Genomic DNA, 25,229 nt, shown 5'->3' on the forward strand with positions numbered 1-25,229 from the left:
CCTCCAGCAAAACTAACGCGTTCAGCTCCTGCTCTCTGTGGCATGATCCTGGGCTCCTGTGAGAATCTTTTTGACCATTTTATACGGTTGTTCCTTTCTCTGTGGTTTGTTTTGGTTTTCTGCCCCTTTGTGTGAAGATCTGACCATGGAACTTCTCACTCAGCTTTGTATCCTGAAAAGGAACTGACATTCCCCACTAGGCTTGACTCTGACTCCAGTGGGGCTTTTCTTTTTCCCCCACTCTGTGGCTCTTTATTTTTTCAGATTTGGTGGCTTTTAAGTTCCCTGTTTTCTTTCTTTCTTTTTTTTTCTTAAGATTTTATTTATTTATTTGTCAGAGAGAGAGAGAGAGAGAAAGCACAACCAGGGGGAGCAGCAGGGGGAGAGGGAGAAGCAGGGTCCCCGCTGAGCAAGGAGCCCGATATGGGACTCGATCCCAGGACCCTGGGATCATGACCTAGGCTGAAGGCAGACGTTTAATAGACTGAGCCACCCAGGCGTCCCATAAGCTCCCTTTTTTCTTAGGTGGAAACATGGTCACAGCAGAGTCCACTGCTATCCAGTCTGCCACCTCCTGTATTAGGGGCTCTAGGTTGACTGTTCTCTGCTGAGTATTAATAGAGGGGTCTACAACCTTCATGCTGTGCTTTGATGACAAAGGAGCCCCACTTGGACACAGTACACATAGATTAATGTCATGTGACTTGACTGGATGATGAAAACAATAAGCACCTTTCAATAGTGCCTACTATCAGGCACTACTTTTTCTAAGCACTTTATACAGATTTAATTTTCACAATGTCTCTATCAGATAGATCCTACAATTATCCTAATTTTACAAATGAGGAAATTAAGATACAGAGAGGTAAAGTAACTTGTCCAAAGTCACACAGCAAGTTCATGGGAGGGTCAGGATTTGTGCTAGGTTACTTGGCTTTGGAAGCCTTTCAGAGGTTATATAATGTTAGCACTCAAAAGGCTTTAAAGTCCTAGTACCTCGTTTATAAATGAGATTGCTAGGGCCTGAATCTGAAGGTGACTTGTTCAAGGTCATTTGGATGGGCTAATTCATCGACAGAACTTAACTAAGGACATGATTCATTTATTCTTTAAGGGCTGGTGAAGAGAAGAGATGGTAGTAACAGTTATGAACAAAGATATTTCTCATCGATGTAAAATAATTGAGTTCAATTTTGGGTGTCTCCTTTAATGACAAAGACTAAGCGTAATGATGTAGTTTTATGTCCGTTATTATTTTGTACAGTCTCACGAGTGTGCTATCCACTATCTACCCATGTGGCAGATGGAGTTAAGGGTGACTTAGTCCCTTACCCGAGGCCTCCTGACTGTGAATCCGTGTGAAAGCTGAGACACAAACTCAAGATGCCCACACTTGCTCAACAACACTAGCTCTCCAGACCCATCTCCCTCCAGGCCCCGTGCCTCAGCTCTCAACGGCAGCCATTCTGAACTATATTCAGTTCTGCAAATGGACCACGGGATCACTCCCACTCAAGTCACGAACTTCCTTCTCCTCTGCTCCTTCCTTTCCCATATGTCTCACCAAGTCCCACTCATCCTCAGTCTCCATGTAGATGTCCCTTTCTCCAGAAACCTTACACATCCCCTGGGATCCAGGATAAGCGCCCCAAGGCTGTTCTCCAAATGCCCTTGCATGTCCCCACGCCAGGCCCTGCACAGCACAGCGCCCCTGCTAGACTGAACCGCCAAGACACAAGTTCATGTCTGTTTTGAAAGGCAGCACAGGGTGTTGGTTAGGGCCTGGCTTCTGGGATCAGCCTGCGTGAACCTTTCCAGGTCCAACAATGGAAACCAGGTGTGTGAATGCACCTAAGTTGCAATAGGTATAAGCCTCATCTATTAAAACCAGTCCTAACAGCCCTCACCAGAGAGACATTTGGTAAAGACTAAATTATACAGTAACCTATATAAAATGGCTAGGGGAATGTCAGGCACGTAAGTATTCAGGAAATGTTGCCGTCACTGCAGCTCCCATGTGTGACACAAAAAGAGGCCTAAGAGTACTTGAGGAATGAAAGAATATATGGATGAGTCAGATCTCAAGTTTTCCTCTTTATGCTTTTAACACATTCCTTTGTGTTATTCATTTATTTTTAAAGATTTTTTATTTATTTATTTGAGAGAGAGAGAGAATGAGAGAGAGCACAAGAGGGAAGAGGGTCAGAGGGAGAAGCAGACTCCCTGCTCAGCAGGGAGCCCGATGTGGGACTCGATCCCGGGACTCCAGGATCATGACCTGAGCCGAAGGCAGTCGCCTAACCAACTGAGCCACCCAGGCGCCCTCCTTTGTGTTATTTAGATATAAATGGCTCCTCCCTAACAACTTCACAAACCCTCTTTGCAAGGTTTGATGTCCTTAAAGTAAAGCTCTTTCTCAAATGAAACTAGGAAGAAAATAACCTATGTTTCCTGATGGACACTCTGAGACAGCCGTTTAGATGTGAAAAGGTTTCAAACTTCATTTATACCTCCCTACCGCCAAATGAAATCACCAGTGAGGTTGGAACAAATTGCTTTTGATTTTTTTTTCTTTTTTTGCATGATGCCATTGATAAAAACAGTTTGGCCATTTGGAGTGTGCGAGCCAAGGTAAGCGTGCTTTGGCACATCTCAAATGGATTTTCCACTTCCTCCCCAGATGCACGAGTCAGCAGCAAGCAGGGATACATCACTGTTTATCTTATCCTGCTATGTCCCTGGGCAGGCACCTCTGATATCCATAGTGTTTTGCTAGGGAATTAATAGTGTCACGAAGACATCGTTGTGGAGGTTTTCCTGATTCACCATAAAGGATATCACTTTCCTCCCACTGTATTTCAGCTACCGGATAGTCAGCGAAAGAAACGGAATCAGTTCAACAGCCTGAGACGTTGTTATTAAAATGCAGGAGAGAAAGCACTACCTCTTGTTCTATTCTGTATAAATTTCCACAATTATGTTAACGGATGGTATTGCTTTTTTTCACAAATGAATAGAAAAATAGTCTTACTAAATGATTGCTTATTCCAAGGCACTATGATGATTATTGAAGACTTACTATGAGCCAGATATATTGGTGGTCTCATTTGATTCTCAAACGTCTGGGGTAAAATCCCTACCTCCGCTGTTTTTTTCAAATGAGAAAAATGATTTCTTTTTTTCTTAAGATTTTATTTATTTGTTTGGCAGAGAGAGACATAGCGAGAGAGGGAACACAAGCAGGGGGAGCGGGAGAGGGAGAAGCAGGTTCCCCGCTGAGCACGGAGCCCGATGCGGGACTCGATCCCAGGACCCTGGGATCATGACCTGAGCCGAAGGCAGACGCTTAACGACTGAGCCAGCCAGGTGCCCCAAGAAAAATGATTTCAATCAAGTAGTTTGCCCTGCATCCTATGATTCAGTTCAGAGCGAGGCTCAAACCCATGTCTCTACACTGTGCCTGGGTGGCTCTGCAGGCTTTCCATTGGAGATGCTCTACTTTATAAACCAAGCGCTCAGAATGGGGGAGGGTGGTTAACAGTAAGTGGGAGGGATGTGCCAAGCGTATGGTAATGGTCATCCACACAGGCTCTGCAGTCAGGTCACTTGGCATCAAATCCCCATTCCCACCATTTACGAACCGCTATTGTTACTCTGTAACTTACTCTGCAATATCTCATTTCACGCCAGCTTTTAGCAAAACATCTACTGTATCCATCAAATTTTCATGTAAATTCACTATGGGAACTGGTTTTGGTATATACCATCTTATTTAAAACTTAAGATGATTTTGAAGGCACTGTTATACTCATTTCACAGATGATGAAAAATGAGACCAACGGATGTTAAGGAACTTGCCCAGGGCCCCAGAGCTGGTAAATGGTGGAGACAGAATTAAAACTCAGGTGAACAGGAGTCTAAAAGCCATCTTCTCTCCACGCTTTCTCACTAGCAAGCCTGCCTTTACCTCATTTAACTGAATTTAAGCTCTCTGTTACCTGCGCTGGCCTAGACTTTCAGTTTGGAGCCGTTATTACTGTTGGTCCTCGACTCCCAAAATTCTAGTTTAATATACTCTACAGGTTCTTATTTCCACACTGTCAAGGACAGACCCAGGCCAGCCTGAAAAGGGCACAGTGGCACCTCACATTTCATGCCTATGAAGCCAATGGGGCACAAATCTCAGGTTATCCTCATTCAGAATGTGGAAACATCAGCAGAAAGGCATAACTCTTTATACGAGTCAAATCCTGAATGACATGTGTGAAAAATAATAGGGCTGACTTTTTAGCCATGATAGCTTTGGCACACCTCACATCCCTTTGTTCAAGCTCTCTTCCCTCACCGGAGAGCAGCATTCCTGGGAACGTCTGTTGTGCACTTTTCCCACTCACCCTAGTGTCATTTAAAGGTGACCAGTACAGTTTTGCTAAGAAAACCTTTTCCTTCATTTGTAATGAAGAGTGGTTTTATCACTTTTGACTTTAAAATGAGCTTGCTGCCTTCAAATCTTTTAATGACCAACATTAGCAAATTCAAAGAAATCTTTTCAGGTGGACCCCAGCGAGGGGCTGACTCTAATGTGGTCCACAGCCCAGAGGCACCTTATCACCTGGGACCTTGTGAGAAATGCACAATCTCAGAACTCTCCTCAAGGACCTACTGAATCAGAGTCTGCATTTTACCAAGACCCACGGGGGATCTATAAGCACATTTAACTTTGAGAAACACTGGTCTAAAAAAATGCAGACTCCTATCTAAAAAACTGTCAATCAGAGACATGTGTAGAGGTGTGTTATTTATGTGGATCAGTTTAGCAATGAAAAATCAAACCCTGACGAGTTCACAATGTCATTATCTCATGAAATGACACATTCTCAGGCCACAGTCCCTCTGGTTATGATGGCATGGATCTGGAAAGGACTCCTTCGCTATAGGGATGACCAGCCCAGAAAAAAGGGCTGATGTGTGAGTGGCCAGATCATTCCAGTCAGAACAAGGAGGGGTCATCTCTGCTGGAATTCTGTGCCTTCCTCCCAGTAAGCAGCATCAAGATACCAGGAATCTACCTGCCTGTCCAGGCCTGGGAGCCTGAGGGCAAAATAGAACCATTAAATAATATGCACAACATTGCCTTCTCCAACTGTCATCAGTTTGGTGGCCTCGCCTAAAGATCTAGCTTAGAGTCACTTATATTTTGGGAGAAAAGTTCCATCCCATCACTGCCTTGTGAGGCGGTAGCAAAGAATAATATGCCGCTTTGCAGAAGCCCCTCAACATCTCCCTTCAAAGTTCCAGTGCTCTGTGAGCTAAGTGTGGCCACTCAAGTTCTAAAATGAAACCGTGGTCTCTTTCCGAGAATGGTAGCCTGCAACAAGGGCCCCGATTCGTCATCCCTCCCTGTCTCTTTGCCATTTAATTGTGGGATGCCCATCCGCTTCAACTTTAGGCTCAGCTCTCTGACTTTCTTGGACAATAAAATGAGACAGGAGTGAGAGCGTGCAATCCTGAGGCCAGCTTTCAGGAAGCCTTGTGTGTTTCCACTTGGCCTCTTGCACTTCTGCCATCTCCGTGAGAATATGCCTAGGCTAGGCTGTGAAAGGAAAACAGACGCAGGGAACAGAGCCAGGCTGGCACAGCCGAGGCCGGCAGAGTACGCCTACGGTCGGCCAACATCCATGTGGGAGAAAGCCCAGTCCGGAATGGCAGGGCCCCCCAGTCAGCTCAGCTGACTTATACTCACAAACTATGAATGCTCACTGCTGTGTGCCCCTGTGGTTCGCGGATGCGTGGTACACAGGAGCCAATGGCGCACAAATCTCAGGTTATCTTCATTCAGAATGTGGAAACGTCAGCAGAAAGGCATAACTCTTTGGCCACAGATAACCGATACACTAAGTAACCACTTAAGTTATTGATAGGTGTTTCCCTTTTAAGTTTTTTATTTCTACCACCTTGTCCCCTGAAAACAGTAACTTCTGTTAAGAATACTCAGGGGCAAGCAAAACAAAGAATCAAATGAAAAATCAATGAGAAAGCTCAAAACAGCTAATATTTTGGCACGGACTCTTGTCTTCATCGCTGTGATTTCCATATTACATACATGTAACACATTCATATCTCCCTAAAGGCCACGGAGCTCTTAGTACAATATGTCATACATTTCATTTCATCTCATGAACTAGGCACAATGTCTAGCGAAGGGGCTGAATGTGAGTGAGGTGGACTGGTTGGGCTCTTCTCTCCTGAACACCATGTGTGTACTAGACACAAGCAGAAGACAAGGTCTCCAAGCTCCACACTCACACAGCCCAGGCCCAGTCTCCGACTGAGTGGCTGCCAACACAAGAGCTGTGTGTGAGTCTCAGCCAACCTCACGGCCCCGACTAAGGGGCATGTTACCTTGCTGCCGCATCTTCATGGTCCGGATCCTTATTGCTTCTCCTCGAACGCGCCCTTCACAGAAATATGCACCGTTGATTTTGCTAGCCTTTTCTCTCTTCCAAACGACTTTTTTAGCCCATTCTCTGGTCACATCTTGAGTAACTTCCAGGGGATCCTGGTGCTGGTTCATTAAGGCTTCAAAGTCCCTTCCTATAGTGATGGGCTCATGGGGGCGCCATCCAGAGGCGATGCAGGTGAGGGATGTTTCCGCGTCAGAAACGAGAGGTAGGGAATTGATCAGGATCAGGTCCATGGCACTGTCCACTGTTCCTAAAAAAGAAAGAAGATGTGTCGTCTATGAGGAAGGTTATTAACATGGCTCCACAGGATAAATGGGTGCTTACCAAGTCCTGGCTAAAAATAGTTTGGGAGCCGTCTTCCTAAAATGCTACTGTTCCATAGGACAAGATCCAAAACTCTTTACCATGGCATCACCTAGACCCTACTAACCCCTCCTGCCCCACTGCACACCGTAGCTGCTGTGGACTCTCAGTTATTTTCCATTCCCCAAAGCAAAGCTGTGCATTCTATCTCTATGCACTATAGTGTCTGTGACATTAGTTAGGTGTTCAGCAAATGCTTGTTGAGTTAAATTCACAATAGCATTATTGTCATTATTAATGAAAATAATTCTAATTATTAAAAATTAATGATAATGCGGTACTGCCACAGTAAAGTAGTCTCAAGAAATATATCAACTATATAGTCTCAAGAAATATATCAACTACTTTACTGCCACAGTAAAGTAGTCTCAAGAAATATATCAACTATATACACTGTATGCTAACTTTATACACTCTCATTGTTATCAAAGAATTCCACTAGAGAGGGACTGAAGTCCACATTTCCTTCTGAGCTTCATTTGCCTCATCTTAAAATGAGGCTAACAAGGGTGCCTGGGTGGCTCAGTTGTTAAGTGTCTGCCTTCAGCTCAGTTCATGATCCTGGGGTCCTGGGATCCAGCCCTGTGCCTTGTTCCCTGCTCAGCAGAAGAATCTGCTTCTCCCTCTCCCTCTCCTTCTCCTGCTCTCTCTCTCTCTCGCTCACTCTCTCTTTTAAATAAATCAATAAAATCTTTTAAAAAAACAAAGCCTCCTTTAAAAAAAATGAGGCTAACAAGACCCATCTTGCAGGATTCTTGTAAAGATTAAATGAGATAAAGTACCTAACTTCCTAAGCACTGTGTCAGCTATATATGGGGTCAACAATGACCATTATTTCGGTTCTCTTTATTCTGTTTCCTGAACACCTAGTCCCAAACCTCAACCCTCCCCAAATGTAAAAACGAAATTCTACCTGGCCTTTAAAAGTCATCCCATAAATGATGAAGCGCATTCTAGAAAAGAATATCCCTTCTTTTCACGTTCTCCCCCTCTCTTACCTCCCTCCCCTCTCTCCTGATTTCCAAAGTTTCTAAGATGAACAAATGAAATCTGTGCCTATTCTCTGCTCCTGTCAAGTGTGGAATACTAGGGATGGAGGATGTTCTCTGGCTCAGGTGATGGTTGATCCCCAAGTCTACATACAATGGACAGGTCAAGCACAATGGATGGCAAGTTCCATGAAGACAAGGATTGAAGCTCTTTTGCTCATACTGACATACAGAGGAATACCCTGCCTAGTCTCCACATATGAAGGACTTAATAAATATTTGTTGGATGGGTGGGTGGGTGGGTGATGGACAGATGGGCAAATTTTATTCCAGATCTGCTTGATTCAAGTTCACCATTCCCACTTCCAGAATAATGAGGTTAAAAGTGAAAGTGTTCTTCTGAATCTAAACTGACTTCCTTGCCCATATTTAAAAGGCTGTTTTGAGAATTACTGTGTTTAAAGAAAAAAAAGCAAATGTTATGGTTTTTATAAAATGCCACAGAAAGATGATCAATGGTTGCTAAGTATTTAGGATTGACTGGTATTCATTTACCAGATCTTTTTTGAGCCTCTGTTTATGTTAAGCATTATGCCTGCCATGAAGTCCTCATACAATTTTTTTAAATGGCAACTACCAGTGTTGGATGTATACAGTGATGTTTTGAGAATGACACTATTAGGAGTTACATTTTTATCTGATTAATTAAGAAGAATGCCAAAGTCAAGTCTTAATGTAAATGGGAATGTGAGCTATTTTTTTTTTCTTGTAATGTTAACTCAATACATGGGATTGAGGGAGAAAATCTTGCCTTCAATGGGTTTATCTGACCCTGAAGCATCTATCTGGCTCCAAGCCTCAATGGTAACTTCACGATCTCCAGAGAAGAGACAGGGGTTGGGATAAGAAAAATGTTGTAAGAGAGGGTAAGTGAGGAAAACTAGCAGTGGAACTAGGGCCTCCAAAAATAACACTGGAGCCCAGCTCGCCTCCATATGTGGGTCCAGCTGTGCCTCGGAGTGAACAGCACCTTGTCTCCCACATTCACTCATTCCAGGCATGTTCCCAGAGAGAGTCATCAGAGGAAGGAAACGCCGTAATTCTTTCAGCTCCGGGTCAATCCAGCCTCATTTCTAGGACCAGGTGAGTGACTTGCCAAAACCAAGGGATCTGCTCTGAACTCACTGAACTTGCTCTGGCACTGGCTCTGGTTTGTTTAATGACTTTAGGAAATAATAGAAAATGCAGCTGATTTGAAAAGACAGCCACACTTCATCTGTACATTGTTTCTAGGTATGGATCTGGTTTCTTTTTCCTTTTGTTCCTCCCAGTTCTCTCCCTTTATTCTCTGTGACAGAAAGGGAAATCGTGTACTTCCGAGGGTCCAGACTGGACTACGCTTTCCTCCCCTTATTCAGCAAGCCACTTACAGGAAGCCCTCTCCCACCAGTGAGTTGTCTGTCCTTTGTAATGCCATTTACAGTGAAGTATCAGAAGGATTTTATATGTGAGCTTTGGAGAGGAGAAGAAATACCTATCAGATCCTGGGATGGATCTTAAAAATCATCTACTTAGTTTTCCTGAAATGAGAGTATGTATTTGTACTTGTCCATATATGCCTAAAGAAATTCTGGAAGGTGAGACATGAAAGAGAATGAGAGTGACCCATTAGGGGAGAGCAGGGTAGCTGGGGGACATGATGAGGGAGGTTTTCCACCGTATACTTATATATGCTGGCTTTTGAACCATTTGAATAATACCTACACATAAAAATTAAATGTAAAAACTAAATGTTATCGCTCTTCCCTTAAAAAGATGCATTAGGAAGGGAATCAAGAACCAGAGGAATATATGCATCTCTCATCATTTGTCCTTACATCCAAATCTCTTTGGATTGCTTCCAAGTAATACATTTTTCTCTTTCTCTCTTCTTTGGACTAATAGGAAACATGATACAATTCCACAATGCTGGGGAAAAACACATGGGTTAAATACAAACAAACAAACCTTTGCCAACAGAGAGAAGAAGGGTAGCCACACTTGGCTTCTCAAAGAGTGTAAAGGAGCCTAACACAATAGGTACAGCTGTGGCCTGTGGCTTCTTGAAAGTGTTCAGCCACTGACACTGCGAAAGGTGTGACTGCAGGTGCATAGCAGGTGCCACAGAGGAATCTGCTACTGGGGACGTGTGCCTCAGAAAAATTGCCAAAGACAGACCCTATCTGGGCTCACACCGTATCAGCCCCTGTGCCCAACACCTTTTCCTACATTATAGCGCTGTCTTCCCCAAGTCCCGCTGGGGACAGGCGTGCAGTTGTTTCACCTCAAGCATGGTCTGAAGGGCTCTGGTCAAATCCAGTGCTTAGTTCTTGACATGCCCAGCATCATGGCTCCGTTTGCCAAATGAGTAAGTAAGACGCATATTGAATTTCATACATCTTTTATGCTTTGGGGATTGATATTATTTTTCTTTATCAAAGACCTTGCACACACTTTTCAGTATTTGCCTAAAATGTGTCTTATTTGTAAGGAAATGCTTTCCATCATGACATGGCATCTGCCAAGTTAACAAATGATTGTCCAACACAGTTGAAGCATAATATCCTAAAATGTTACTTTGCTCACTCTGTCATTTGTGGGCTATACAGCACATCATCTAATCTTTCACAGTAACTTTTGCTTATTAAATTGCATTGTGGTACACTCAAAATGTTTATTGTTTTTGCACTTAGATTTTCTTGTATTCAATGTTGCTCTGAATAATGACTCATTAACTAAGACAAAGAAATACTTTTCTCTAAAAATAGTCATAGATGTGGATGGAGCTAGAGTGTATTATGCTAAGTGAAATAAGTTACTCAGAGAAAGACAAATACCACATGATTTCACTCATATGTGGAATTTAAGAAACAAAACAGATGAACATAGAGGAAGGGGGGAAAAGAGGGAAGCAAACCATAAGAGACTCTTAATGCTAGAGAACAAACTGAGGGTTGATGGAGGGTGGTGGGTGGGGGATGGGCTAAATGGAGGATGGGCTAAATGGGTGATGGGGATTAAGGAGTGCACTTGTGATGAGCACTGGATGTTATATGTAAGTGATCAATCACTAAATTCTACTCCTGAAACCAATATTACCCTATATGTTAACTAACTAGAATTTAAATAAAAACTTGAAACAAACAAACAAAAATAGCCATAGAAAAATAGACACATAGATCAATGGAACAGAACAGAAAGGCCAGAAATAAACTCACAAGTATATGGTCAATTAATCTTCAACAAAGGAAGTATGAATATGCAATGGGAAAAAAACAATCTCTTCAACAAATGGTGTTGGAAAAACTAAACAGCTACATTCATGAATGAAACTGAACCACTTTCTTACACTGTACACAAAAAGAAATTCAAAATGCATTAAGGACCTAAATGTGAGACAAACCATAAAAATCCAAGAAGAGAGCATAGGCAGTAATTTTCTGATATTAGCGATAACAGCATCTTTTTAGATATGTCTCCTGAGGCAAGGGAAACAAAAGCAAAGATAAACTATTGGGACTGTATTAAAATAAAAAGCTCTGCACAACAAAGGAAATAACCAACAAACTAAAAGACAACCTACTGAATGGGAAAAGATATTTGCAAACGACATATCCAGTAAAGGGTTAGTATCCAAATATATATAAAGAACTTATACAACTCAATGCCAATAATAATAATAATCCAATTTAAAAATGGGCAGAAGACATGAACAGACCTTTCTCCTAAGAAGACATACAGACAGACAACAGACACATGGAAAGATGCGCAACATCACTCATCATCAGGGAAATGCAAATCAAAACCACAATGAGATACCAACTCATGCCTGTCAGAATGGCTACAAATCAAAAACTCAAGAAACAACAAGTGTTGGTAAGAATGTGGAGAAAAGGAACTCTTGCACACCTTTGGTAGGAATGCAAACTGGTGCAGCCACTGTGAAAAACAGTACAGAGGTTCCTCAAAAAATTTAAACAAGAACTACCCTATGATTCAGTAATTGCACTACTGGGTATTTATGCTAAGAATACAAAAACACGAAATCAAAGGGATATATGCTCCTGATGTTTATAACGGCATTATTTACAATAGCCCAATTATGGAAGCAGTGTATGTGTATGGAAGCATACACATACATAATAACATAGTACTCAGCCATAAGAAAGACTGAATTGCCATTCACAACATGGGTGGAGCTAGAGAGTATGAGACTAAGTGAAATGAGTCAGTCAGAGAAAGACAAATACCATATGATTGCACTCATATGTGGAATTTAAGAAACAAAACAAATGAATAGAGGGGGACAAAAGAGACAGACCAAAAAACTGTTTCCCAAAAAACTGTTTCTTCACTGTAGGAAACAAACAGAGGGTCACCAGAGGGGAGGCGGGTGGCAGGATGGGGGAAATAGGATAAAGGGGATTAAGAATACGCTTAAATTTTTTTTTAAGATTTATTTATTTATTTGAGAGAGTGAGAGCGCGCAGGAGCAGTGGGAGGGGTGGAGGGAGAGGAAAAGAGAGAATGTGAAGCAGACTCTTCGCTGAGGGCAGAGCTCAACATGGGGCTGAATCTCACCACGCTGAGATCATGACCTGAGCTGAGGTCAAGAGTCAGACGCTTAAAGGACTGAGCCACCCAGGTGCCCCAAGAATACACTTATCTCGATGAGCACAGAGTAATATATGGAATTGCTGAATCATTATATTGTACACCTGAAACTAATATAACACTGAATGTTAACTACACTGTAGTTAAATTTTTTTTAATAAAAATATTTTTAAAAATTTTTATAGAAAGGATTGTGGGCCTAAATCAACACCCATATAGTAGAACTTAATTGATTTAGAAATTAGAGATTGAGCCATTTTTCAAACTGTATTTCAAGGAGTTATTTCTCGTTTTCAAAAATGTTGTTCCAGAAGTTTCCAAGACTGTAGGGGTGAAATTATCACACATACGTGCTCTCAAGGAGCCACTCAACTTCTGTTTTTTTTATATTTATACTTCATGTAAGCTTTCATTTGGCAAAAAAATTATTTTGCTTAATAAAAACATATAAAACCTCAAAGATCATCACTTTTAACTACTTTTCTTTTTACAGATGAAAAAACTGAAAGGTTAAATGTGATTATCAATGAAAATACATTCCAATGCAACACAACATGCTTATTCTCATTAGCCTGCTGTCCCTCTCTTCCCACATTCAAGTTCGGGACTGCAGCAAATAGTGAAGTTGTGATTAACCCAGCTCCCCGGTCTTCAAAGCACTGGCAGGCTAAGTAGAAAAAGCAGGTTAAATTATTGCATACTGAGCCCATTTCTTTATGCTTCTTCTCTCCTTAGAATTGTAGTATTGGTAAAGTTTCATTGATATGTGTTTAGAGTAAGATGTCTTCAGAACAACTGTATGAATGATTTCTTGGAAATTTGATATTGACCACATTTAAAACCTTTCTTTCCAAGGTGTTCTTGGATGTCTCGCCTTTGTAACAGCAGTAGGTATCTTAAACTTCCAAATATTTAAAATGTCAATGAACACTATCTTAGCCAAAGCATTTCTGGAATGAGGGAATTGGCAAAAAGCCAAAGAAGCCAAGACAACCCCCAAACTATCCAGGATATTTGGCGGAATAGTTATTTTTTTTAATTTACTGCCCAGAAAAGGAAAATTATCTATAGTTTAAAAACCTCTCATGAAGTCATTTATATGTCCATCCATCTGCTAAACAAATTTCCTGAGTACCTCCCTTGTACCAGGGACTGTACTCCATCTTGGAGACACAACAATGAATAAAGCTGATGATCTCAACCCTCATGTAGCTTACAGGCAAATGGGAAAGACAGATGTGAGAAACTAATACATAAATAAATGTAACCCTGGAACCATGATAAATACTATGAGAAAGAATGACAAGTTACTATGGGATAGCATAATGGTGAACTTAATCAGACTTGGCTGGAGTGGGGGAAGGGTTTGTGGGTCAGGTAAAGCTCCCTCAGGAAGGGACATTTGGCCTGAAGGAGAAATGGACTTACTCAGGTAAAGCAAAAGGGATATGAAAAGACAGAACAGTTTTCCCCAAAAGGCTAACTATGAAGCTGGATTTTAAGAATGATTAAGTATTTAATAGGACTCACTTCTAGAATGTTCTTTCTTAAATCTATCCTAAAGTTGGCATTAGTTTCTTCTTATTGGATCCTAAGAACTACTAGAGCCATTTCTATGTGTCTAGGTTAAAGTATTTTTAGTATCTTCTCTCCTTTCTTGCCTCCTCTGAAGAAATCCAGTTCCCGGGCATGCTTCCAACACTTTAATCTCTTTTTGTTCTCCATGATCCTTTTATGTATGTAGTTAAGTCTCTGAGCAATAACGTTATCCTCAAGGTTCCTTCCAAGAAGGTATTGGGCCATTAACAAGAAGATACCAAAACGTACAAGACTAGAAATAACTAAAGGAAGTTGCTAACTTTTTTATTGTATAACTGGGAGTTTGGAGTTAGACAAGGACATCCTTGATGTGACTAGGCCTTGCCTCTCTAACAAACTGTTCTCACCAGGAGTTGTGCCAAGCCAGTTTGCCCAAAGGGCATGCCTGTTTCCCATCCCTGCCTCCCAGCCAAATAGGGTCCTTTTCTGTCTCCTGGAGGAAATGGCACCCTCTCCCCACCTTAGAACACCAGAAATTTTCCATCCAGGATAAGTAACACATGTTCTAGTTAGAATTAGCATAAGTCAGTTAGCAGGAAACTTTTTATTTCCAGGGAATAGGCAGGACGTCCACACTGTGAGACTTCACTGAGTATCAAGCACACATGTACGCTTACTTGCAAGCTCTGCTCCATATGGTGGGGGTGGAGGTAGCATGGTACCATCACATCAAGCCTTGTTTAAACTGAAGGGGACTTGAGAGACTGCCTGGTGTAAGCCTCACAATGTATAAAAGGTAAATTGAGGCCTATAGACAAGAGACTGATCAGTGATCACATGAAAGGCAATGGTAAAGCCAGTCCCCAAATGCTGATTTCTCTCCAGGGCCCTTGCTGTCACCAGGGGTAGGAGTGTAAATGGACAGATATTTAATGTGAGGGAATTTGGAATGTTTACAGATCTGGCAGGATGGTACCTGGAGAATCCTGGAGCTTGGTAGAAGCTGAGGCAAGGGAGGAAAGACCTTGAGGAGAGGCAGCCAAAAATCCGGAAAGGGTACAGGACAGAGAGATTGGGAACACCCAGAAATGAAGTCCGCCCACCTGGCAAATTTTCCCAAGCCTTGCAATGCTGCCTTACAATCTTTCCTGTCCACTTCATCCTGAGAGAAGACTGTTCCCTAATTGGACCACGTTCATTTGCACCAGGAAATGTATCAGGTGTGAGAGGAATCCACATTTGGTGCCAGGCCACCTATTCTTTCTGGGCTCTTCTCCTGATTCAATCACCTGCCAAGTTCCCCTCCACCCTTAGGCTGCCCAAAGGTGTGCATGTCTACTTCTACAACCTAGTATCTATATCCTCCTAGACAGAATTAAACAAAACTCTTTAACTCCTCTGTGCCCTGATCTCCAGTTCCTGATAGAGAAGCCAACTGGATTGGTTTGCTTGCACAAAAAAGAGAATAATCAAGAATAGCCTAAAGTGACCACACACTGAGAACAAACAAAAAGAAGAACAACAAACAAAAGAAATGAATCTGTAATGGAAAAAGTTTAGGATCATGATAGTTGCTATGAGGAGAGTGACAAAGGAAGAGGGGTAGCCTTGCCAGCAGGCCTCAGATTATACCCTCTAAGGACAAAAGCTAGCACTCTTTATCATACACTACTTAATGGGTACTGTGCTGGGTGCTTCACAAACACTGTACACCGGAATTCTTATAATAATAGTGAAGAAAGGTATTTATATTCTATTTTATAGGTCTACTGACACCAACTCTTTTTGGGTTCCTGGACCCAATTCCAATGTGGGAGCTCTCCAACATCCCACACCAAGCAATTCTTAGACACCAGCAAGGTGTCTGAGAATTCCACCCAATTCTGACATTACGTACCCAGAGATGGCATCAGATTCCACAGAGTAAGGGCTCACTCAGTCTTGTAAGACTGCCCACTGCCCACCCCCACCCTGTTTCAGACACCAGTCACAAGTCCAGGCTGTTATCTGTGCTTCTCTACTGGGCTACAGATTGGAGGTTCCCAAACCTTCTTCCTTGGACTTCAATGCCAGCTGCAAGGACAGGGTGTTCCTTGTACTTCTGACTGACCAGCTATAAAGCAGAGGTTCCCGGGACCTCCTCCTTAGGAGGTTTGTTAGAGTGGCTTCTTTTAATTTGCTAGAGGGGCTCAAAGAACTCAGAGAAACAGGTTTACCAGTTCATTAAATGATATTATAAAGGATACAAATCAAAAGCCAGATGAAGAGGTACTGAGGGCAAGGTATGGAGGGAGGTCTGGGAGCTTCCGTGCCCTCACCAGGAGTACCACTGTCCCTGAATCCCCGGCTCTGGGCTCACCAACCTGGAAGCTCTCTGAACCAGTCCTTTTGGGTTTTTATGGAGGCTTCACTCATTGACTCATAACTTAGTTATTGGCCATTGGCTGATTCAATCTCCAGCTCCTTCCCTTCCCCAAAACTTTAAGTTCCAACTCTCTAATGGAAAAACTTATATATATGTATGTACATATATATATATGTTATATATAAAACTTAAAGTGTTAATACATATAATATATAAATAAATTAGTGTTAATTCACAGATTTAGAAACACAAATAGCCAACTAGTAGGTTGAAGAAGAAATGGTTGCAATATTTTCTTGGAAATGCACTTAATAGGACATGCTTGCGATACCTACAGTAATTGTAAAGTTACATATAAGCTAACCCTAATTCATCACTTACTACATGTCAGGTGCTGCTTCAAGTGTATTACACATAATCATCATCATAGCAATCTTATGGAGTAGGCATTGCAACTCTCTGTTTTACAGAAAAGGAGACTAAGGCAAAGGGAGGTTAAGTACTTGGTCATGGTCACACAGGTAATTAGTGGTAGAACTGAGATTCAAACTTAAGCAGACTGGCTTCAAGACCCATTAACAATTAAACTAAACTCATATTACACCATTTCACATAAAAAATGTTTCACAATTCAGTAACAGGTTGGTCTTTTCAAGAAATAGTGTTGGAACAATTGGACATCCATATGCAAAAATAACTGAGCCCTGAACAAAAATCTCAAACCTTAAAAATTAACTGAAAATGAATCCTGTAAAATGTTAAAATATAAAAAGTTGGCGATATGGAAGAAAAATCTTCATGATGTTGTGGTTAGGCTGTGAGTTGTTAGCTATGACACCAAGTGGATCCATAAAGGAAAAAAATGAACAAATTAGATTTTATCAACATTTAAAACTTTGGTCTACAAACGACAGTGTGAAGAAGACAAACTACAGACTGGCAGAGGATATTTGCAAGTCACATATCTGACAAACCACTCATATCCAGAAGGTATTAAAAAACGCTCTCAAGGGCGCCTGGGTGGTTCAGTTGGTTAAGCAACTGCCTTCGGCTCAGGTCATGATCCTGGAGTCCCGGGATCGAGTCCCGCATCGGCCTCCCTGCTCGGCGGGGAGTCTGCTTTTCCCTCTGACCCTCCCCTTTCTCATGCTCTCTCTCTCTCTCATTCTCTCTCTCAAATAAATAAATAAATAAATAAATAAATAAATAAAAACGCTCTCAAAACTCAACAATAAGAAAACAATTCATTTTTTGTAATGGGCAAAAGACTTGAGACATTTCACCAAAGAAGGCTTATGGATGGCAAAAATGCATACAGAAAGATGTCCCATTTCATTAGCCATTAGGGAAATGCTCATTAAAACTACAATGAGATACTACTATGCATCTATTGGAACAGCTAAAAACAAAACTGTCAATCAAAAAACCCTGATAATACTAAGTGCTAGCTAGAATGCACAGCAACTGTACCTCTCATTTGTTGTTGGTCATAATGTAAAATGAATGGGAAATTGTGTGAAAATGCTTCAACATTTTTTTTATAAAGTCAAACTTATATTTATCATATCACCCAGCAAGGCTACTCCTGGTATTTACCCTAGAGAAATGAAAATTTTTGTTTATGCAATGAATGTTTATAGCAGCTCTATTTATTTATAATCACTCAAAACTGGAAATATCCAAATGACCTTCAGTAGATGAATGCATCAACATCCACACAATGGAATACTACTCAAAAACAGAAAGGAACAAACTGTTGGTACTTGCAACAACATGGTATCATGCCGAGTAAAATAAGGCAGCATCAGAAGGCTACATACTGTATGACATTCTGGAAAAGGAAAGCCTTTTAAGGATGAAGAGCTGATGAGTGGTTGCCTGGGATTAGGAGTGGGAGAGATTTGACTACAAAGGGTCAGTCCAATAAGACTTCTGGGGTGATGGAATGGTTCTGTATTCTGATCGTGGTGGCAGTCTCTAAAACATTAAAACTCATAGGGCTGTACACACACACAAAGTCAATTATGTTGTATATTAATTTTTTTAATTACTATAAAAATGTATCTTCCATAATTACTGGTAAAAATATGCAAAGACATGGCAAGGATATTCATCACAGCTTATGGCTACAAATTGGAAACACCACGAAATTCATGAAGAGGAGCATAGCTAAATAAATGATGGTTCTTACATACAATGGAATATTAGAAGCTTGCATGGATTTATGTCCCTGATACATTAAGAAAACAAGATGTAAAAAATAAAATAAAAAATAAAATAAAGACACAGAACAATTATACATGATCTCATCTTTGCCAAATATAGAGAAAAGCCTAGAAGCCATACACCGATTTAATAACAGTGGTACCTTTGGATAATGAAATTGTCAGGCTTAGAAATCAAGGTTGGGGTGAGGAAGATGGAAGACGTTCACTTATTGCTTCACATACTTAGTGTCATATTTCTTTCGTAGTTTTAAAATAAATATTTTTATTTACAGAAAAGTATACACAAATAATCTAATGGCAGTGTTCTAATTAATAACTGACATGTCTGTTTCCATCCTTAGACAGTGAGCTCCCTGAAGAAAAGAACCACTTTGTTCATCCTCAACTCTCCAGCACCAAGCACTATGTTTGACAGACTGCGTGTATTCTCAGTATGCTTAAGATGAATGGGAAGAATTCCACAGTAATTGAAAGTAATACTTCCTAAACATAGGTGACTTTTTTTGTGAATTACTAATTGCCGGCACCATCAACAGAATGGTAGAGTAGCTAAAAGCTTTGGTCTTGAAATTTTGTCTCATTTTACTCAACTGTAAAGTGGGAGAATGACATCTAAATCACTGACTTCTGTGTCAAGGACTAGTTGTGTCAGCCTGGCACAAAGCCAGTTTGATCACGTGAATCTCTATCCAATCATGGTGTGCGTTAGCCTTAGGGGAAGGTTGGGTTTTGTTTTTTTTTTTAAGTCATCTTGGAACTCAAGCACCCACAGAAGGAAGAACTGCTAAGGGCTTTGTGTCCTGCTGTGTGCCTACCCTCCCACACACTTCAAACCCGCAGGAGCAGGAAACAGGCTGATCCTGAGCTAATGAAGATTCCCTTTGTTTCCTTCAAAAGTACTTTGATTCTTGTCCCCTTTCTTACGGGACTGACCTTAACAGGAAACCAATTCTCAGCACATGCAAGTGATTCTAGGAAAGCAGTCTCACAACCAGCTTGCTGACATGGGGACAGCGTTGCCGGGGCGGGGGGGGGGGGGGGGGGGGGGGGGGGGGGGGCAACGTGAAGATAACATAAGCAGTCGCTCCATGAGCCTTTGCTTTGCCTCAGGGAAACCACTCACCTAACCCACCCCCCACTGTGTTTGTCCCTGGGCCGGAGCACCCACTCTGACATTTTCTTCATTGTCTTTAAAAGTGAGTCTGTGCACCGCCTCTTGAAAGTATAGCTCCTATACTTTGCTACTCTTTACTCTTAAACAGGACAGTAACTCTGCCTTCTAGAAGCATAGAACACTCTGGCTAACCAATGGGGTCATGATCCTAACTCATAGTAGAAGAGGGCTCGGGGCCCTCTGCCCTTGTATTGTTTAGTTTAGAAATTCCTTTATGACAATTCTGGAATCTGTTGTCTTCTGGGCCTTACATGAATTATTTCTGTGAAGGAAGTCACCGATTTCTGGAAGCAAAGCAGCGTATCTGGTCACATTCCCTCCCCTTCCTTAAAAAAAAAAATCCTTTGTACTTCCAAATTAGGGACACATTTGCCAGGTGGAATACCAACTAAACTTTGGCAGGTTTTTCCCTATCACACTGCAGGCCTGAATGTCTCAAGAGGTACTAGGCTGTGTGTCTCCCTAAGAGAGGGTTCCTGAGAAGCCCTGGGTGTCCGAGTTAGTGTAATCCCCGGGGGCCCTTGCCAAGCCCCACATTTATTCCAGTGACAATGACATCATTTCAAACATGTCGGCAGCTCTTCCTAAGGACTCATCTTTGGAATCTCTTTGCATGAGCCACACTCCTTGCCTGTAATGCCCCCTCCAGTGCTTTTATGTCCACGTTCAACTGGCTAACTCTTGCTTAGCCCACAAGGCTTGGCTAATGCTCTCGCATACCCTGGGAAGACTCCCAGGTGCCACAGGGCAGGTGCACAGATGTGGTACCTAATAGGTATGGCCGTGTGAGAGGCTGTGATCCTACAGATCCTCCAGCTGATGGGCAGTTAATCACTGTTAATGGTTTAGGAGAACAATTCCTTTATCTTCCCAATTAGACCATGTGGGATATACTTAGATTGTTCTGGCAGCAAGGAGACAGAGCCTGTCTGGGCAGTCACTTGAGGGAAAGCAGTCCAAAAGCAGGAAAGCCAGAGAAGCGATCTCATTAAATGTTCAAGTCAGATACTCTGGGCATAGATAGGCTGGGTCCATTTTTAAGTCAACTTTAGTGCACAAATGTGAAGTCATAGTGTGAGAGTCTCTCCTGCTAGGGCCAGGCTGTTCCTCAGTTCTATTTTGACAAGGTGTGCCCACCAGCCCCTCTCCTACCTCCTCCACCCAGCCAGCGCTGGTTCCATGGAGGCCCCCTGTGTTCGATTGGGTTCCGCTAGTAGGAAGCCCCAGAAGGAGACTGGAGGGTGGAAGGAGTATGTAGCTAGGGCGTCTGTTCTCCCAGCTCCCCTGGTGCTGAGCCATCCACAGAAGTCACGGCTCTGGTGGACTGTCCTATGTTGCCACTGCTCCATCTGGGTTCAATAATGGTTCCTTTCCCTTGTGCCTTCAGGTCTGTGCTCATTTCAAACCACTCTCATTTTTCAGTTGAGTCCTTTATGTAAACACAGTTTTGTGCTGATGCCTGATAACTAAAACAGATAAAACTGTGCTTCCTGTGCCTTGGCAGGAAAATCAGAGCCCAGCATTGTCCCTACTCCCCCAACCTTGAAGCAGTCCCTCAGGCACCTCCCTAGAGCCATTTGTTTAAGCAGCACCATTTGCAAATCAGTATTATCAAGTATTTGCCAGTTTGGTGTTTCAATAGCATTGTATCAATTACACAGGAACAATTACTAAAATTGCTAGTAATACAATAGCTACCACTTAGCAAGTACCTACTATCATTCAGAACTTTAAGTGCATTGTTTTACATAATTCTCTCAACAACTCAAATCTGTCATTTATATCTCCGTATACCACTGGTGACGAAAGTGATTTAGATGAGCCAAGCAACCCGTGATGACTACATGGGATCTTAAATGTAAAACATCCGCAACTCTTCCTTTTCCCTGATGGAAAGCTTGGCACAGGAGGTTCTCTGTGTGCATTGTTTCAGTAGCCATATATCTTAGTACCGGGTCATCTCACCAGAGGTACGGGAGTACTCTATGTGTAACACTGTGCATCTAAAATAGCAGATTTCCCTTGGATCTCATTTCCCATTCACCCTCCTTGCCAAAACTCAGCAAGTGGCTGTGGCCTTAGCCCCGAGATTACGGCCTGACCAGTGCTACAGAAGACCCCATTTCCGTGTTCACAGTGATCTCACCAACTCCCAAGGCTTCAGTTATCACTTGTTCCAAATCTGGGTCTCCATTTCTAACCTCTTCCCAGCTACAAACACAGGTTATGAAAATGCCTACAGGCCCCTCAATAGGCATCTCAAATGTACTAGACTATAATGAACTCGGCATCTTCTCTTGCCTTAACCTTCCCTCTCATACAGTCTCTTAAGCCTCCAGCTTTCCTAACACAGATGCCTGAAAACTCCGTGTTATTGTTGACAACTCTCTTTCCCTCACTGTTTAGAGCCAGTCATTGTATTCTGAGCATTCTAGCTCAGCTCTGTCTCTCACATTCAACTCCTTTTCATGCCTTCATTCTTTCTCACTTCAAATACTGCAGAATTATATACCATTTCTCTGACTTATTTTGCTTAGCATAATACACTCTAGCTCCATCCACAGCATTGCAAATGGCAAGATTTCATTCTTTTTGATGACTGAGTAACATTCCATTGTGTGTGTGTGTGTGTGTGTATCCCCTCTTCTTTATCCATTCATCTATCAATATACACTTGAGCTGAGGATCTCAGATTTAAAGTGTCATCTGACTAGTGCCTTTGGTGTAGCTTCTCTTAACTTTTCACTAAAGACAAGACAAAAAATGAATTGTAGCTACAGTATCAGCCTATTATCAGCATCTAATAACCACAAAGGTCAATAAAATTGGACTGAGAAATGTATTTGCTTTTATTATTGAAATATTTTTAGTGTCAAAAGTACCTCTTAAAATTAAAATGTGTAACTTAGATCTCAAATTCCTTATTAAGTAAGCAAAGATTGAGAAGGGAGAATGAAGGATGGGACAAAGTTTAAATGTGCTGTGTTCCTCATTGATATGTGGATATTCAAGATGTGGTTTCACTATTTACTATTATAAATAGGGAAGTATAGGTTAAAGAATGTTTTTGACAAACTCAAGAGTAACCACTAATAAAATTAAAAAACAGGATGTATATATCAAAAAATGACTAGAGAAGATAAATGTAAACAAAATACAAGTCAAATAAGCAAAGGACAGAAAAAAAACCCTAAAAGGAAACACCAGGGAAGTATAAAAAACAGAAACATAAAACAGGATGTCAGAAGTTAAGATTAAACATATTATGATTTAAAGATAAGTGTTTACAATCACCTATCGACAAATACTCTCAGAAAAAATTAAATCTTCCTAGATGATGCTTATAAGAGACTCACTTGAACTCACACAATCTTAAAAACAAAGAGATGGGCAAAGAATTTATCAAGAAATGACAAGAAAAAAGGATAAAAAATAAAGAAAAAAGAAACCAGAGATCATAATATTAGTTTCAGACAAAGGGGAATTCAAGATAGAAGGCATGAAATGGAAATGGAACTAAGTCTATATTATGTTGATGGAAAATGAAGTCCACAATGAAAGCATAGTGGTTATGAATTGTTGTGCTCTAAATCATATAGAAGCAAATATATAAAGAAAAAACAGGTAAAAGCAAAAAGAATATGAGTAAAGTACAGTAGTTTTGGGAGACAGCATCACATCTCTCTCAAATTTTGACTGATGCAGTAGACTAAAAATCAAACATACAATTATAAATTATTTAATTATTATAAATTATTTATGTATATTTATAAATTATTATAAATTATATATATATATACACACACACAAACATACACAAACACATATATATGTATCTTTCAGGTATATATAATTCTATATCTTAAAACAAGGAATTCAGCTTGTTTTTTTCCCCAATCATCCAAACAGTATTTACCAAAATTGAGTATACCCATCAGAGCAACACATTTAGTAAGATCAGTGTGTAAGGTAAAACTGTATATAGACAAAATTACTCTTGACCATCCTTTAACTCATCCATAAAAGATAATGTGGAAGTGTGTCATTAATCCACAAATGTAACATGTAGGTTTTCTTCCAGCACCTGAACAGATCACTGCAGCTTTGGCTGAGAACCAGATAAAGGAGCTGGCTGGTATTTAGGAACCAGGTGACACAAAAACCATGTACCTCCACAGAGAGGGCTCACAACCAGAGCATGGGAAGGAGTCGAACAAAGACCAAGCTCAGTGGAAGAGGGAGGGCACGTGAAATTATCTGCACTGTTTGTATGTTGTTTAGACCAAGCATATCTAGTTGCAATTTAAATTTGGTTCGGCTCAGAGATAATATTCAAAATATTTAACAACCAGGGCCAAGCAGATTAAAATGCACATTGATCTGAGTGCCAGAAAAGGTTCTGAAAGACTCTGATAGGCCAGATATTACCTTTCAGTCGCTGGATGGTTGGGAAGTCTAGAGGGACTAGGCAGCACAAAGTGGCAGGACGGGGCGCATTCAGGAGGAGCAAGCAGCATTTATCAGACGGCACAGAATTATTTCACTCTTGTAACAATCAGTACAGATGAACCAGTACAAAACAGTGGAATAGTAGCCCTGTTATAACTCATGCAGCGCGTGCGCGCGCGCACGCACACACACACACACACACACACTCGACTCAGTGAAGTCCAACAAAGACAAACCACCCATGCAATATTCCCCAAACACAACCTAATGATCCCATACACAGCATTATAAATCAAGTTTAACAATCAATGAACAAGAAAAGACAACCCAACTCTTAAAAATCATAAAGCAGTCTTGTAAATAATTATCAGAAAAGACCATAACTAAAAAGACAAGATTTCTAGAAAATAAAAGATAATCATCTTACTTTCAAAACCACACAATGAGTCCAAAACTGCTTTCAGAGACAAATGTATAGCTTTAAATACTTTGCTTACTAATGAATATAAATAAACCAAGAACTCTACTGAGGAAACGTGTAAAAGAGCTAATAAGACTTAAGAAAGGCAGGGAGAGGGGCTCCTGGGTGGCTCAGTTGGTTGAGTGTCCGACTCTTGATTTTAGCTCAGGTCATGATCTCAGGAACCTCAGGTCCATGATCTCAGGATCCAACCCCACGTTGGCTCCTTGCTGAGCATGTGCCTGCTTAAGATTCTCCTCTCCCTTTGCCCCTCCCCCTACTTGCACTCTCTCTCTCTCTCTCTCTCTCTAAATAGATAATAAAATTTTTAAAAAATTTAAGAAAGGCAGGGAGAAAGAAAAAATAAAGCTAAATACAGATATTAATAAACTTAAAAATAGAAAAATGAGAATTCCAAGAGCTGGTTTATGGTGTGGGTAGAACTCACAATAGCAAGTCTCTGAAATCTATTTAGAAACTAAAATTGTCAATAAAACACAAGGTAAAATAGCTTGTGAAAAGATGCTTTAAATCACAAGAAAATC

General features: G+C 41.1%; 1 protein-coding gene across 4 annotated transcripts in view; it reads right to left on the bottom strand.

Annotated features, from left to right (window-relative positions):
- The window catches only part of TEK (TEK receptor tyrosine kinase), a 92,864-nt gene that overhangs the window by 45,887 nt on the left and 21,748 nt on the right, over positions 1 to 25,229 (bottom strand). For all 4 annotated transcript variants that reach the window (XM_035723697.1, XM_035723699.1, XM_035723698.1 and 1 more), the window contains one exon: positions 6,403 to 6,714. In XM_035723697.1, coding sequence (XP_035579590.1) covers positions 6,403 to 6,714 — 312 coding nt within the window. The remainder of the gene's footprint in view (positions 1 to 6,402; positions 6,715 to 25,229) is intronic.

This window comes from Zalophus californianus, chromosome 13 (assembly GCF_009762305.2).
Source record: "Zalophus californianus isolate mZalCal1 chromosome 13, mZalCal1.pri.v2, whole genome shotgun sequence".
Classification (NCBI taxonomy): domain Eukaryota; kingdom Metazoa; phylum Chordata; class Mammalia; order Carnivora; family Otariidae; genus Zalophus; species Zalophus californianus.